General features: G+C 40.8%; 1 protein-coding gene across 1 annotated transcript in view; it reads right to left on the bottom strand.

Moving 5' to 3' along the window:
- RIMS1 (regulating synaptic membrane exocytosis 1) overlaps positions 1-16,603 on the bottom strand; it is a 363,560-nt gene that overhangs the window by 289,644 nt on the left and 57,313 nt on the right. Inside the window, exon 2 of the mRNA XM_066604485.1 lies at positions 11,887-12,100. Within this exon, the coding sequence (XP_066460582.1) occupies positions 11,887-12,100 (214 nt within the window). The remainder of the gene's footprint in view (positions 1-11,886; positions 12,101-16,603) is intronic.

Raw genomic sequence — 16,603 nt, 5'->3', positions numbered from 1 at the left:
AACTCTTAAGGTAATCAATATATTGGGGTACCCTCGTGAAAGATGGTAGAGCCCTGTGACAAGGCCTCAATCTACCCCGCTATCTCCTCGGCTGTGGGCCCGCTCAGAGGCTGCACATCCATTTTCTTTTTTTCCCAAACAGCTGGCTATGTGGCAACTGAGTCTTAAGGTAACAAAACTGTATGGAGCCAGGAGAGAGGAGCATAGGATCTTTTATTGTTTTACTGATTTATTGATAAATTGGTTAAAATGGAATGAAAAGTGATTGTGGGATAGTGGTTTTAGTTTTTACTGCATTCACTATTTGGTAAAAATGACATGATAACTTTATACATAGTTTATGTTTTATCACTTTTAAAAAATTTAAAAACTTCCTGTCGTGATTTACTGAGACTCATAGCTTTTTTATTCTTCCATGTATGGTGCTGTGTGATGGCTTATTTTCTGCACGCTGCTGCAGTTTTAGATTAGTACCATTACACACAACTTCTTGACTACTTTTTATAATTTTTTTTTATAAATGGCAGTGACAAAAAATGCAGTTCTGCTTTTTTTTCTTCAGACATTTAGCATGCAAAATAAATAATGCAATATTTTAAATAGTTTGGACATTTACTTTTATTTTATTATTACTTTGACTTTTTAATGCAAAAACTAGGAACAAGTGTTTTTTTTTAATTTTTACAATATTAAAAAAAGTATTTAACCTATTTTTACTTTATTTTTAGTTCACATAGAGGACTGTATGAAATAGCCACTGGGTATGAAGTAGGTTCAGCTGGCAAACCTGCTCCAGTCCCACCATGGTGCTGAAGGGCGTATATGTATGCTCTGGGTTGCCAAGGCTAATCCAGTCCCTTACACAATGGAGCTGATAATAACAACATCTTTTCCAAAGATACGTATATGCACAAACCTAAAGAAAAATTATTCACATCCAGTAGTAGCAAAAATCAGGGTTATCACCCGTTATGGTGGCTGTCCTTGAATTATATGGATAGCCGTTCATCTGGGTAACATGTAAGGCCTCGGTCACACGACCGTTTTTTGGTCCGACCTGCAGACGCACTTGCGATCTGCAGATCTATAGACCAAATGCATCCCAATGGGATCAGTCGCATGTCCGCTTTTTATGCGGATGTGCGATCAATTATAGGACACAACGATTCACAGAACGTGCTTATCTGCGTTCTGCGCATTGCTGTGTTCTATATATGCGCTCAATGGGGCCGGCGGCAGCAGCGCCGACCCCATTGAGAACATATACTAAAGATCGTTCTCCTCTGCCACAGCTGTGGCAGAGAAGAACGATGTTCGCCTATTGAATGACAGCTGAGAGCTGCCTCTGATTGGTCCCTGCACTCAGCCAATCAGAGGCAGCACTCACTCACCCATTCATGAATTCATGAATGGGTGAGTGAGAGCTGCCTCTGATTGGTGAGGGCTGTGACCAATCAGAGGCAGCTCATTCAGCAGGCGGGGATTTTAAATCCCCCACTGCTAAATACTACACAGAGCAGTTCAGGAGAACTGCCGGCCAGACGTGGCTGAACTCCGGCTGCTGGGAAAAGGTGAGTATACATTTTTTTAAAATTTTTACACATTTTAGGATGATTTTCAGGGAAGGGCTTATATTTTTAAGCCCTTCCCGAAAATTCATCCCGCGCTCGCCGGCAGCCCATTGCTTTCAATGGAGCCGGCTGTATTGCCGGCTCCATTGAATTCAATGGGCGAACATCGTTCTCCGCTGCCACAGCTGTGGCAGAGGATAGAGGGCAGTGTGGGGCGGTTTCACTGAAAACACTGCTAGGTGCAGCTTTTTCAGTGAATCGTCGGCCCCGGTCACGCAATTTGCGGATGCGCATCCATTATGCGATCCGCAAATTGCGGGAAAAAACGCCCGTGTGACCGAGGCCTCATATTGCGTTTCCTCTGCAGCAGCCACTACAGGGGAGATACCCAACTGGTTGTGGCCTCCTCTAGCAAATTAGCTGTTTGCTAGGCAACTGCAGCAGCATTCTAGAATCGTCTGTCTCAGATAAGCCAACCCATCTAACGTAATGACTATGTAGAGACCATGTCCTATTTGGAATGAAATCTCTGCCCCCTGGCTACAGGGTAAAAATAATATCTATGGCACGGATCCTCAATACTAAAATATAAAACTTAAGCTGCACTTTATGGGCTCATTTACAGAAATGAGGCTTCATAAATATGCTATGAAGTTTGACCCACTTTAGGAGTCAAGAGCCATTGTCAAATATGATAAATAACCAGCAGTACCTTGCTTTGCATATACGTCCTCTTTAATACAAGTGACAGTACTACCTGTGGGCATGCTACTTCAGCAAAAACATGGCACTACATTAAGGATCTACAGTCACCGAACAGAAGATTAATTTATTAAATAGTAATTAAAAATGGGACACAATGAAAACACGGATCATGTGAGCAATGTGGAAAATGACATATAATGCACTGTAATACTGTAATGTAATACTGTAATGACAGACTCAGCTCTCCTACATCTGTATAAAGAAGACACGGCATACATGATTTTCTGGCCTATAAAAGGAGATGACCTACACTTCGGTTGCTCTGTAGGGCAGATTTTCTTGCTCAATTACAGAATTGACAAAATAAACACCCAATAAGGCCAAGTACTGCATGAGCAGACTGGAAACAATCCAGGGTCTTTGACTCTTCAGCTGGATTACTGCAGCTCCATTAAAGGCTATTAATGCGGCAAAAAGATGACTGCATGCACATGTCAACAGACTGCCAACCAAAGCCTATTCGAAATGACTCACATATATTTGTCACCTGGTGATAAAGCAATTGTTTATTCAATCTACCGGTATATATCAGGAGCAGGGGCGTAAGTATAGAGGGTGCAGGGGATGCAGTTGCACCCGGGCCCAGGAGCCTTAGGGTCCCATAAGGCCTCTCTTCTCCATATAGGGAGCCCAGTACTATGAATAAAGCATTATAGTTGGGGGCCCTGTTACAGGTTTTGCATTGGGGCCCAGAAGCTTCAAGTTATGCCTCTATGCAGCATGGTTTAGGTATGGGTACGGGTACAGATACAGATAGAGGGGGGGGGGGCCCAGCTCACCTTTTGCACCTTTTGCATCAGGGCCCCTGAGCCTTTAGTTACGCCCCTGATCAGGAGTTTGTGAGATAGAGAAACCAGCCGACAAATATAAAGTCTCAGTAGTCACAACATTTCCCTTCATACTTAAAGCTTCGATACACATTAATATCGGTCAAATTTGGACCAGCCAATCATCTCATATGGATGGGTGTATCTGCTATCAAAGGAACTAAGGATCAGGCTGTTGTATTTTAACAAACTCAATAATTTTGTTCTTGGGGAAGAGGAGGAGTCTACCATTAGCTTTCACCCCCTGCCTATTAGGAGACACATGCATGCACAGCATAGGAGGTAGGTTCTAGACTGGCAAATTAGATTTAACACTGATAAATGTAAGGTTATGAACATTGGCAGAGAAAATACATGTCACCATAACACATATTTTCCAGAGGAGCAAGGATGGCCTTATAAGTCTCCTCACAACTCCTAGGTGCTCTACCTAAGGAGAAATCATACCCTTTCTGACCCATATCTATAGGCCTCTCACTAGCCAAGCCAGAAGCCTACGGCACACTGATGAGGGGCAATCAACTCGAAACAGCTGTCTGTATATGGTTATCTTCTCCTTCTGGAGAAGATTCTGGCTTTGCCCCATAACTCCTATTGTTACAAAGCTTGTTAAAAGGTTTGACATTGACTTGCAGGAATGCTGCCTTCCAATAGATGGTGCTGTAGAGACATTGTTCTATCTTCTCTTTTACAATATTAAATGTTATAATCCCCGATTACTTCAGAAGGGCCAGTGTTCTAGGGATTATTTTGATTGCAGATTTTAAGTCAGGAAGGTTTTTTTCCCCTAAAATTAGGAAAATTGGCTTTTACCTAATGAGGTTTTTTGCCTTCCTCTGAATTAACACTGCAGAATAATAGGCTAAATTGAATGGACATATGTTTTTTTCAGCCTCACATACTGTGTTCCTATGTATGAAACGGTTGGGAGGAACAGCTGTCAACCAAATGCACAGATATCTGAAGTGTATGGCCAGCCTTACTCTGCCTTCATTGTTTTATTCCATGAGAGAAATAATTATTTTTTTCTGTTACTCTTTAAAAATGTTGACCACTTCGGAGAATACCTTTTTATTAGAAAGCTAGGAGGTTTTCAGGATGATAAACTAATCACAGGGTGTCCTCCTGCTAGGAACACTAGCTAGTAGGCGGAAAAATGAGGAAACCAAGCATTAAGTGTTCACTTCTCCCGCAGTGCTGCCGCAGAAGAAATGAACTATTAGACAGAGCTCATAGAAGTCAGTGGGCTGTCTGTATAATGCAAGGATGAGACAGGTCCTCTAGAACAAGATGTAGTCTTTGTTCCTTCTCCAGATTCCATAATAGTGTACTTGAAAATGGGTTTTCTAATCCACACAACCTCTTAAGGCTATACACCCACAGGTCTGTTGCATTTCCTCCACAATATCTTACGATAGCATGTTTCCAGTCTCAGGACACCCCCTAAATCTTTCCACAACATTTTCATTATGTAATATGGCATTTCTCATACTTGACTCACCCCCAACAGGCCCTATCCCTTGGTTCATGACCACCATCCCACCCCTGCTCAAGATTATTAATGATTTTCTTGAGCCCATAAACTTTTTTTTGTACATTTTGTGCACCAGTATGTTATCCATCCTATGATTGTCTAACCTTAGTCCCTTTACTGTTCACATATTTTGTTAAAACCCACAAAATCCATTAAAAAAAACATAGAAAATTGTATATGGGCAGCAAATTTAGTTTTTTATCTCCTTTTAATTTATGGGAAATATATCTAATAATTGCTAAAACTACACTTCCTATTATTGTCAGAGTAATCTTGGGGCTACAACTGTCAAGTGTATCTATGTACACAAGATTCCATGTGTAAGGATGATCCCAGGGAGAGTCAGCTTGAACTGTGGAGAAAGCTATATAAAGGTAAGAGGTAAGATGTCAAAACTCATAGACAATACATATATGCAACTCCAACTTAAAGGATATGCAACTCCAATTTAAACAAGAAAGGGGATAAGTATCTGGTGGGTAAGTCTAAGCTCTGGAGACTATCCATGCACACTACCACCACATTCATTTCTATGAGACTGATAGTACAAGTACTAACAGATAAGGTAAGGTAAAGTCCCCTGGTGCAAGCATCGAGTCAGGACTGACTCCTAGGATGACATTACAGACTGTTGCAGAGTAATTTGCCATTGCCTTCTCCAGTCATCTTTTACCCCCCTGGGTACTCATTTTACTGACCTCGGAAGGATGGAAGGGTGAGTCACCCTTGAGCCAAGCAGGGGTTGAACCTTCAGTTCATGAGCGACAACTTAGGACTGCATTTCTGCTGCCTTAACATTCTGCGCCACACAATTTATTTGTGAACACTCTGAACCCCCATTTTCAGTGGGAGTCCTAGCATTTGTACCAAGACAACATCACTAGTTATACATATTTCTTACCAAACACAGCAGCAGATTACTGTAGGGGAAAGCAGGAACATAGAAACTGTATTTGTCATGAATGGTCTACTACTTTTAACTAATGGGATTCAATGGTGTCTTGGGCAAGAAATTTGAAGGTGAAACACAAACTGAAAATACAACTGTATGATCATTCCCTTGAAATTCTACTAGCTGATGAATAGTATATATATATATATATATATATATATATATATATATATATATATATATATATTTGTCAATGTCTGTTTGTTCGAGCATCACGCACAAACTGTACGACCGATCAACATGAAATTTTGCACATAGGCTTAAGAAATTCTGAAATGTTGTTGTCTTGGCAGCCTTATTTGCATTATTTTGCTTTTGCTTGAATTTTAATGCTGCAACCCCCAAACTTGCTTTCACCATTGGATTCTACATACTTGATTTAGTATTCCTGGTTGTTTCCAACAAGTAATTCCCACTAGAAGATTCAGGCTGAGCGCTGACAATCAGTGTTTCAGGACTGCTTTTTAGCCGCAGTCTAACCCTGGTGGAGCCACCAATCATTCCGTCTTGGATGTCCGTGTGGATAATAGTTTGTAAAAATATGTCCCCAGACAGGAGTACATGGAGCAAATTTATGAACACCAGCCCTCATTTATTAAAGCTGTCTAACAGTAAATCAACAAACAGTAAAAAACTGTTTTTGGTGCCCATAGAAACCAATCACAGAGCAGCTTTCATTTTACCTCAGCACTAAGGATTAAATACTGTTGCCCACAGCAACCAATCACAGAGCAGCTTTCATTTTATCTCTGCACTGAGGATTGAAAACTGTTGCCTATAGCAACCAATCGGAGCACAGCTTTTATTTTACCTCAGCAGTATAATATATAGTAACCAATCACAGTACAGCTTTCATTTTAACTCAGCAGAATAATAAATGTAAGCTGAGCTATGATTGTTTGCTATTGGCAACAAAAAATGACAAATTTTACTCAAATCGGACCATAACTGGGGATTTGTATATGGCACAAACAAACAGATTTTGTGTTATAGTTATCACATTTAGTTTTGCACGCGTTCTGTATTGGGTACCCAGGCTAGTGTATTATATGTGTATATATATATATATATATATATATATATATATATATATATATATATGTATATAAAAGGAATTTTACTAGTATTGTAGGGGAGGGACATTTTCTGTATGTAAGATGAATTAGCATTAACAAAAGTAACAATTAACAAGGATCTAAGTATAAAAAAACGCCATCGACTTGATTTATATGAGGTGGAGAATCAAGATTTCCTTATTTCGTACATTAGCTTTGGCTATTTATATCCTCTTTTCATAAAAGGAACAGCTGTAGTTTTCTCCTAACCTATAAATATAGGTTACCTGACAGAAGTCATTTACAATGCAAATTACATCTAATATAATTTACTGAAGGAGTGATTGAAGAGCAGCAACACTATGATTGTCAAAACTACACAATAACAAAACCCACGCATTTGGCACCATAATGTCTGGAAAAATATTCCAACATTGTATCATACACAAGAAAAAAGAAAGAAAAAGATTCTAACCACTTTGTCCTCCTTTGGGAAAGCATCCAAGAAAGCAGAATAAAAAGAGAAAAAAATAGAAAATGAATGGTAAGCAAGTATTATTGAGCTAAATAAAAGGTCAAGGTTAAATTAAATTAAGAAAATGCATTATTAGTGAACAGAAGAAGAATCATCTTAGTTCCATTACTTTTTCCTTCAGCAAGGAAAAATCTAATTAACACCTTAAAGTGAATGTCCATTTTTTTTAACCTAAATAGGTCCAAAATTCTGTGCTGATGAATTTCTTTACATATCTTTGTAGCAACCTAAGTTCCATTTTAAAATACAGATATTCAAATCCTCAGCATAGACAAAGTTAGAAGATAATTGCTTGGCTCTGTACAGCCACACTGGAAGAAGCCTAGGAGCTTACTGCATCCAGTTTATTATTTTTTATTGAGTTGCACATATAATAGGTACACAATAAACTTCTATGCCCTACCTAGTTGCGGCTGCAGGTAGACTGGCGTAATTCATTTAACCCCCCAAACAGTTTAGATGAGTTCTGCTTGTTCTATTACTCAGGTTCTATTACTGCTACAGACATGACTTTGGTATCATTTTAAGATTCTTGGCTTAGTATGTCTGTACTTATAGAACCGAAGTTACAGCTGTTTGAATTAAGTTCTGGAATATTGAATCTATAGCTGTCACTTTTCGGTCACTGCGTAGAGGGGGGGATGACGAAACAAGCTGGAAGCAGAAAAGATCTGTGATTCTCCTATGTATCTTCCTGTCCCATGGAGGAGGGACATGAATTTTTTTTCATGTCATCAACCCCTTCCATCAATCAGAGAGCATATTTATTGTAAGATATTTTGTCACTGATCTTTTTTTAATAAAAAAAGGACTGAAATAATGAGTACTTGCTTATATAATCCCTCCTCTATACTGGTTAATCCCACGGATGCTGCAGTTACTGCTGACCGTGGTATCTAAATGTTTTTACAGAAAAAAAATTGCAAAAACGTTTTCCTCTCATTTAAAGCTTTAGTGTTTAAAAAATTAAAAGAACAAAAAAACAAAGTTAATTGGTATCACTGCATCTATAGCAACCCGTTGTATAAACTACTAAACTATTATCCACTATGGTATATTGCTGAAAAAGAAAGAAAAGATAATCCCAAAATAGTCTGTTTATTTAAAAAGTTACATTTTCGGGATGTTTTTTTCCATTTTAAGGATGACTATTGGGTGGTTTAAAGGGGTATTCCTATTTTGGACTTTTATAGCATATCCACGGGATGTGCAATAAAAGTCTAATAAATGTGGGTCCCTCTTCTGTGACCTGTAACTATTTTGAAAACTTTCCTGGCTCAAGTCCTGCTATATACAATGGCTGGAGGGGGTTGGGCATATGGAAAGAGCCAAATGGTGTGATTTACACTGTTTCATTAACTCCCACAAAAGTAAATGGGAGCTACGGAAATAGTGTAGCACAGCCCACTTGGCTGTTTCCACTCTACTAGCATCCCCAGCCATTGCACACAGATGGCTATTCATATCTCTGCTATGACACTATGTATATATAGGCAGGGATGGTGAAGCTCTGCATTAGAAAAATTAAGCTCAGGTTATCAAAAAGATACATCACACAACTAATCATCACAATTGTGGACTTTAAAACTACATAACATTAGGAAGTGGACATTCACTGTAAAGTTCAGCTAACTGGAGAACTACCAGAAATTTTGTAAACAGCAAATAAAAAACCTTTTAACATAATAAAAAAGCAATTTAGTAGCGGACTTGCTAAGTTATTAAAGGGGTTGTCTGGTTACTGAACAACCCCGCTACAATAGAGGTTAAAATAATAAACTGAAACATACTTATCCTTCTGCGGCTCCGGGATCCAGTTTGCAGCCCTGCTGTGGTCCTGTTGGTTGTTGTGATAGGTGACCTCACAGGAACTCAGGTGACCTCTGTAGCCAATGAGGGGCTGCAACATAACTGCTCATTCTCCTCCCATCAGCTCTCACATCTTGATCGCCATGATGGCAGGGGTTCAGGAACGTGACAAGGCAGCCTCTGATTGTCAGATAAGTTCCTGTGACATCACTTATCACAACAACCATCAGGACCACAGCAGGGCTGCTTCAGAAGGATAAGTATGTTTTAGTTCATTTTAACCCCTGCAGCCCTATTGAAGCTCCATTTAGAGTAAACAGGCAGTTGCTCATAGATGAACAACTTCCTGTTTACACGGATCATTCAGTATTTGATTTTTATGCCTGCATAAACTGGATCATGAATGATAAGCAAACGAATTATCATTCATCCTTCAGTTGCTTGCAGTGTTTGCATCGACTATTATCGTCCAGTTTCACAGGATCCATGCGTGTAAAAGGGCTCTAAGCGTATCTTCTAGATGTAATATAGAAAAAAGAAGATCCGTAGGCAATATATCAACAGGTTCTATTGTACCCACTGGAGGCTAGCCAGAATTCTTGTTGAGGACACTTACTGTATTTAAAGAATGTGCTCTATTTGAACCAATGTGCCAATTAAGCTGAAAGTAGCCACATGCTCACAGTCATGGTATTTAGTGCCTGAAGGCATCTTGTCTATATCTCTTTGGTGCCCCACTTACAATCTGGCCTAGACGCAAATCATTTTACAGGGTTCAGACACCCATTCATGCATTTTTAATACATAATTTAAGTGACCCACTCACTATAATACTTTTTTGGGGCAACCTTGCCAATACCCATACATTGTAGGATATAGTGTGCTGTATTTTCTGAGGTTGAGAAATGACTTGACCCTTTTCAGATTCTCTTATATAATACGATGTTACAAGGCTGCTCGCCTGTAAGGTCTAACAATCCCTTAGTTCACCTCCAGTATCCAAAAGTCATTTATCACCACTGGCACTAGCCCACATTTATTATACAGTTTATGCCAGGCTTTGCCATAAACTGTGCCGCTAAAATGTTGCAAATGATAATGTGCAAAACTTTAGCTGTAAGCCTGGGTTCAGACGGGGCGGATTTGCTGCGGTTCTGCCACGGCTTGCCGCTGCATATCCGCACTGTGGCAAAACCGCTGCGATGCAATGCAAAACCGTGCAATGCAGTGCAAATGAGTTTGGGCAAAAAGTTGTTCTCACAGGACGGATTTTGTCCGCTTTGCCGCAGAGCGGAAATGCAACTGCGGCGCGGTTTTTTAAGACACCGCATGTCAATTCTTTTGACTTTTCCACACCGCTTTTTTGTCCATAGACCTCTATGGATGCAGCAAAATCCGCACCAAAATACACTGCAAAAGTAAAAAAGCGCTGCGGAAAAAAACGCTTGTGGATTTTCCACGCGGAAATACGCAAGACAAAAATAATCTCTGAAGCGGCTTTGCCGCAGAAGCAGTTCTTCTGCGGCAAAACCGCAACAAATCTGCCCTGTGTGAACCCAGCCTAAAACTACTAACATTTTCAAAGAACTTACCAAATTGGGGTGTTGTCTTCAAAGAAAATGTAGTTTATGGCAGATTTATTATGTGCATGCAATAAGATGAATTGGAAAAAATCAACTTTCTTCTTTACTCAGTCTGCCGTAAATTATTAAATGTGGGCCAATATGTTGTAGACTTGTGCTTTTTATGATGCTCACAAAAGTGTGAAAACTATCTGAAAACATGCAATGGTTTTGACTATGCTCCCACCAAGGTTTCACCCACAATCTTCTCACAGATCACATCCTGAACCCTTTATGTCTTACCCTAAACACATTGGTAGTTTCCTGAGTTCATTCGCCTTTTGGCTTCTTTTTGCCTGTTGGCAATATCTGCACAAGTGTCTTCCTGTTCATAATAACCTGGCTACTACTATGTTTCCCCAAAAATAAGACACTGTCTTATATTCAATTTTGCCCCCCAAAGAGGCACTGTGTCTTGTTTTCTGGGGAATGGAGGGCTCTGTAATCCTACCCGCTGTCAAATCTCTCTGGTAAACGGGGCTTTGAATTCCCCGCCTCCAGCAACTAAGCGCTGTGATTGGATCACGCGCCAGCCAATTATAGCCGGCGCTTTATGAACCAATCACAACCATTCAGAGATGTTATTCACTGAATGGCTGTAAATGATTAACCGCCGGCTGTGATTGGCTGGCGCTCAATCCAATCACAGCGCTTACTTGCTGGAGACGGGGGAATTCAAAGCCCTGTTTACCAAAGAGAGATGACATCGGGGAAGATTACAGAGCAGCCTGCCGTACCGCCGGGGGGACCATAGCGGGGGACACAGACACTGGCTTAGCGGTAAGTATTCCGTTTTGTTTTTTTTACCTAGTGTAGCTAGGGCTTATTTATGGGGGAGGGTTATACTTCAATCCCCCTCACCCTGAAAATCAGGGTAGGGCTTATTGTCAGCGTAGGTCTTATTTTCAGGGATATACGGTATACATATCAATTAAAGTAGTTACAGGAATTTTCCAGAGCATAACAATAATAGTCTATCAATGTGTGATCAGTGGAGGTCACACCCCCTACTTCCTCCATGATCAATAAAAAGAAGGCGGCCAACGAAGTTTTCTAGAAGACCACCGGACACAGCGCCACTTTTGTTCATGGGGTCGTCTCTAGAGCTACTACTCAGCCCGGTGTATATTCAAATTCATATCAGTAGTGTTTGTCCATCTCTTACATTTTCTTTCCAAAACATATAGAAAATAAGTGTTAAGTAAAGCAGACTTACATTATTGGACCGAAGTGAAACACGACCACCACAACGGGCACAGAATTTTGTTCGACAGTAAGAGCATAAATGTCCGCAGCCGTCTGCAAACTTTGTTTTGTGACAGATCCCACATGTTGGTGCATCATCCTTATGTTCTCCAGGGTACCGATGAGTGTCCTCTCCTATTTTTCTGATTTGTTCTTTATAGCTTTCAAACTGTTGATGCAGCCTCCTGTGAAAAAGCATGGGACATTGGATCAAACAGAAGAAGAAACATCACAGAGTACTTAGAGACTTCAGTAAGAAGCAGAAAAGGAAAACTAAGAACAAATACCAAGGCAAGTGCAATCCACTGCAATGTGTCTGTAGTGTCACATGCAGCAGCTCTGCTGCAGAAATGTCTGAGCATCTCTGATAGTTTCTGCAGAATGTGCATGGATAGCTACAGTTCCCATTCAGATGTATGGGATAGTTGCAGAAATGTCTGAACAAATCAGCAATGTGCAAAGTTAATCTTATTTCTGCTTACATAGAACAATATTGGTTGGTGAGTCCACTCAATATATAGAATCCTTTTTTTATTTTTATGTGTGATTGCTGGAAAACACCTTTTACCTTCCATGAGAACGCATCTGCCAAAGCACAGAATACTGGTAAAATATCACTTTACATTCCTGTACCTGAAATGAAGACACAAAGTGTCTCCCTTATGTCGAATATCTTATGTCAATTCCTGCAGCAAAATTCACAGGCGGATATCCCACATATTGTATACCGCAACCAAACGTGGCCACATAAACAATCCCTCTAGATTTGCAATTAATAAATTGCTTGATCTTATTGACACAGCCAGTAACTGAGCTTGAAAAAGCTGCACCAACTTCCAAGAGGGGGTACACTATGCATCCCTCACACTTAAAAACGTCCACTTGCCGCTATCAACCATGTAATGTATTTATGTCCTGAAAAATGGCTCCTCACAATCTGGCCCTCTAAGATCTTCCCCTCTTGTACATTACTGAAGGGTTCAATGTTACCACCCCTTGTAAGTCGGGATCCATCAGTAAAATCTCCCAGTGGCGCTGCAAGACCCCCTTCTTTACATTAGAAGCCCCTTAAACGTAGTTATAAATCTGATGGCTTCATCATCTGTGTTGGAACCTCAGAACCTCATGCCCTGTCTCATCACTCAGAATACTTTCACACATCTGTTGGTATTTAGAATGATCCATATAATGTCCTCACCCTTATCGGATGGTTTTATAATTGGAATCATCCTTCTCTAGTTATTGGATTGCCAGAGCTGGAACAATTAAATTAATCTTCAGCTTTTTCTAATTCTCCCAACACTCTCTCACCACTCTTTAGTACCTCTATCATCCTCATATCCAGAAGAATGTCCAGTGTCACACCCAATTCATGTCTTTCTTTTTTATAAAGCATTTCATGGTACCGCCACGCAAAACAAACTTAGTGACAACCTGCTAATAAAATCCCGACAAAACAGACAAAAATTAGCGCTGGGAATTGCCTCTACACCCTTTTCGGCAGACTGACATAAGAACTCCAGTATGCAGCTGATTTTAAATATCCTCTCTGGATGCCCATTAAAAATTAGCTGGCCAGTCACCCGGCCTTGTGTTCCAGAATGCTTATACCATGCACAGCTAACTTGGGAAAAATCTAGAAAGGTGAAACCATAAACAACCATACATTAGAGGGCGACAGGGTCATGCCACATTTCCATGTGACCACATTCTTATACTTTGGAGCCCTTTAGCATACTTGGTACAGGCAAGGCCTCTATATGCTTAAACTCTAAGCCATTTTCACACTTAGGCCTTAGTCAGACGGGCGTTTTTTGCCGCGATTTGCGCATGCGCATGCGTCTGGCGATTTTTTAAAACCATTGCTTTGCAATGGTATCGGACACATGAGCGCTTTTTATGCGCTCGTCCGATAAATTATAGAACAGAAATCGCAGATCGCACCTATCTGCGATCTGCGATTCCTGTTCTCTTCTCTATATGCACTCAATGGGGCCGGCGGCAGCAGCGCCGACCCCATTGAGAACATATAGAAGACAAATCATTCTTCTCTGCACAGCTGTAACAGCTGTGGCAGAGAAGAACGATGTTTGCGCATTGAATTCAATGGAGCCGGCAATACAGCCGACTCCATTGAAAGCAATGGGCTGCCGGAGTGCGCGGGATGAATTGTCAGGAAGGGCTTAAATATATAAGCCCTTCCCTGCAATTCATCCAGAAATGTGTTAAAATAAAAAATATATATATACTCACCTGCTCCTGGCAGCCGGAGTTCCGTGCGGCCGGCCTGCAGTGGGTGTGAAGGGGGTGTGAGTCAGACCTGCCCCCTGATTGGCTCAGCGCTGAGTCTGACTCACACCCCCTTCACACCCACTGCAGGCCGGCCGCGCGGAATTCCGGCTGCCGGGAGCAGGTAAGTATATATATATTTTTTATTTTAACACATTTCTGGATGAATTGCAGGGAAGGGCTTATATATTTAAGCCCTTCCCGACAATTCATCCCACACTCGCCCGTAGCGCATTGCTTTCAATGGAGCGGGCTGTATTGCCGGCTCCATTGAATGCAATGCGCTGGACAGCTCCGGCCCGTTTCTAATGAAACGCGGCTAGGAGCAGATTTTCGGGCGATTTTCGGGTACCAGTCACGCGATTTGCGGATGCGCATCCGTCATGCGATCCACAAATCGCGCGAGAAAACGCCCGTCTGACTAAGGCCTTACTGTACATATTCTGGTCAGTATTTTGCATCAGTATTTGTAAGGCAAAACCAGGAGCGGAAACTACATAGAAAACCCATAATGGGAAGATTGTATTGGAGACACTCCTGGTTTTGGCTTACGATTAATGATGCAAAATACTGCCATTTGTAGCAGCCCTGAGATATTCATTTTGCTATCAATGTATACTACTGTTTATATTTTCAGATTTGTACAGTGCAATGTAATCTACTGGTATTTGCATAGTTATATTGCAGCTATCTTAGAGGGACCATTGACAAATAAATCCTGTTGTGCTGTATTTGGAGTCAGGAATGTATCACCTATATTTTCTTTTACTAATTAATACCAGATAGGCAGTTTCATAAATCTACTCCACAGTGAGCTAAACAAATAACTCAGAAGGAGGATTTAAGACTGGTTTCATTGAAGTCTAATTTAAAAAAAATGGCAAGTGCAGAAAAGACTTTCTAAGCCCAAAATTGACACAAATTGAATAATAAATTCCTCCTGATGTATGTGACCAGATGAAAACTTTCACGCAACAAATATATCCATACGATTTCATGCACATATCAGAATCATGTATACGGGACCTTTACACTAACACAAGGGGTCTCTATCTGCGTACCATGTAGACACTGCCATAGGTCCCCTGCACACAGGCGGAAATTCCGCAGCGGTATTTCCTGCAGAATTTCCGCCCGTGGCTGCTGCCATAGGATTGCATTTGAAAAAACAATTGTAGGTAGACAGCTGCGACTTGTACACATGAAAGCACACGCGGAAAACAAATCGCGGCATGTTCTATTTCTGTGCGGGTCTTGTAGAGGCCCGCACAGAAATGTCAGTAGTGTCGGGCTGGCTTCTCTCTGCGCATGCGCCGGTTAACCGGCAGCCGGCGCCTAGCGGAAAATGATGACGCCGGAAGCGGGTAAGGCCACAGGCCTTTGCAGGGGCACAGGACCGCATCCGACCCGGCCGTCTGCAGGCGGCCATATAGTGCCTCACTAGGGGAGAATATAGTACCTTTGCCACATGTGACTGAAGACAGCACAATTTGCTCTTCTCTTGGATTCTATATATATATGCAGAGGGGTACCATAGACTTCTACAGGCATCTAATTCTGGCTTTGTACGACCCAGACTTATTACAGACTTGTAATAAGTACAGATGGGAAAAAAAAGATATAGTATAGATGGGAGAAAAAGTTCCTTGAAATGTCATGATGACGTACTGTATAGTTCCATCAGAGATTATTCCATCATACTGAAGTACTTTAATTCTAACGCTAATAGGCTTCACAAAGAAACATAATTCAGCCCTGAAACAGTATGTTCACATATATAAACAGCGCTTATCTGGTGTACAGCATGGCATCCAAAAGAGACAAAATGGCGATAATTCCCGAGTGGATCCCCAGGAAGTTACCACCATAAATAGAAGCAAGAAGGGCTGAGAAGATTCCTCATAACAATGCCAGCTCATACAAGGCTGGTAATGATGACTATAAATAAACGGCAATTATTTTATTTTTAAACGCTCTATCCCATCCTATTCTTCTTCTCAGCTTCAACTAAATGACATATTTGTGCTCCATATTCCAAAAGTGGATGCATAATCTGCCACGGCCAACGAAAGCTCACACTTCCTGTAATGTAAAAAATTAATGGACATGCACTGTAAAGCACAAAAGGAAAAATGGATCAATAAAGATTAATGTTAAGTAGCAGAGACATAAATAATTAAGGTGCAGCACATTATATCTCCAGCTCTTGTAGTATTATGCTTTAGAAACTGCTGATAACAGCAACTTTCACATTGGACTGTGTATCCATTTGTTGCCCATAACCAACTTACTAAAGACAGTAACTAAAATTGTCCTGTTCTCCTTTACTACACAAATATAGTTACTTATCTCATGTGTCCTGCTACTTACCCCTTCAGATCCTGCCACTAAACTTAAAG

This window comes from Eleutherodactylus coqui, chromosome 1 (assembly GCF_035609145.1).
Source record: "Eleutherodactylus coqui strain aEleCoq1 chromosome 1, aEleCoq1.hap1, whole genome shotgun sequence".
In the NCBI taxonomy this organism is placed as follows: Eukaryota; Metazoa; Chordata; class Amphibia; order Anura; family Eleutherodactylidae; genus Eleutherodactylus; species Eleutherodactylus coqui.
This window is presented reverse-complemented; position numbering and strand designations above follow the sequence as displayed.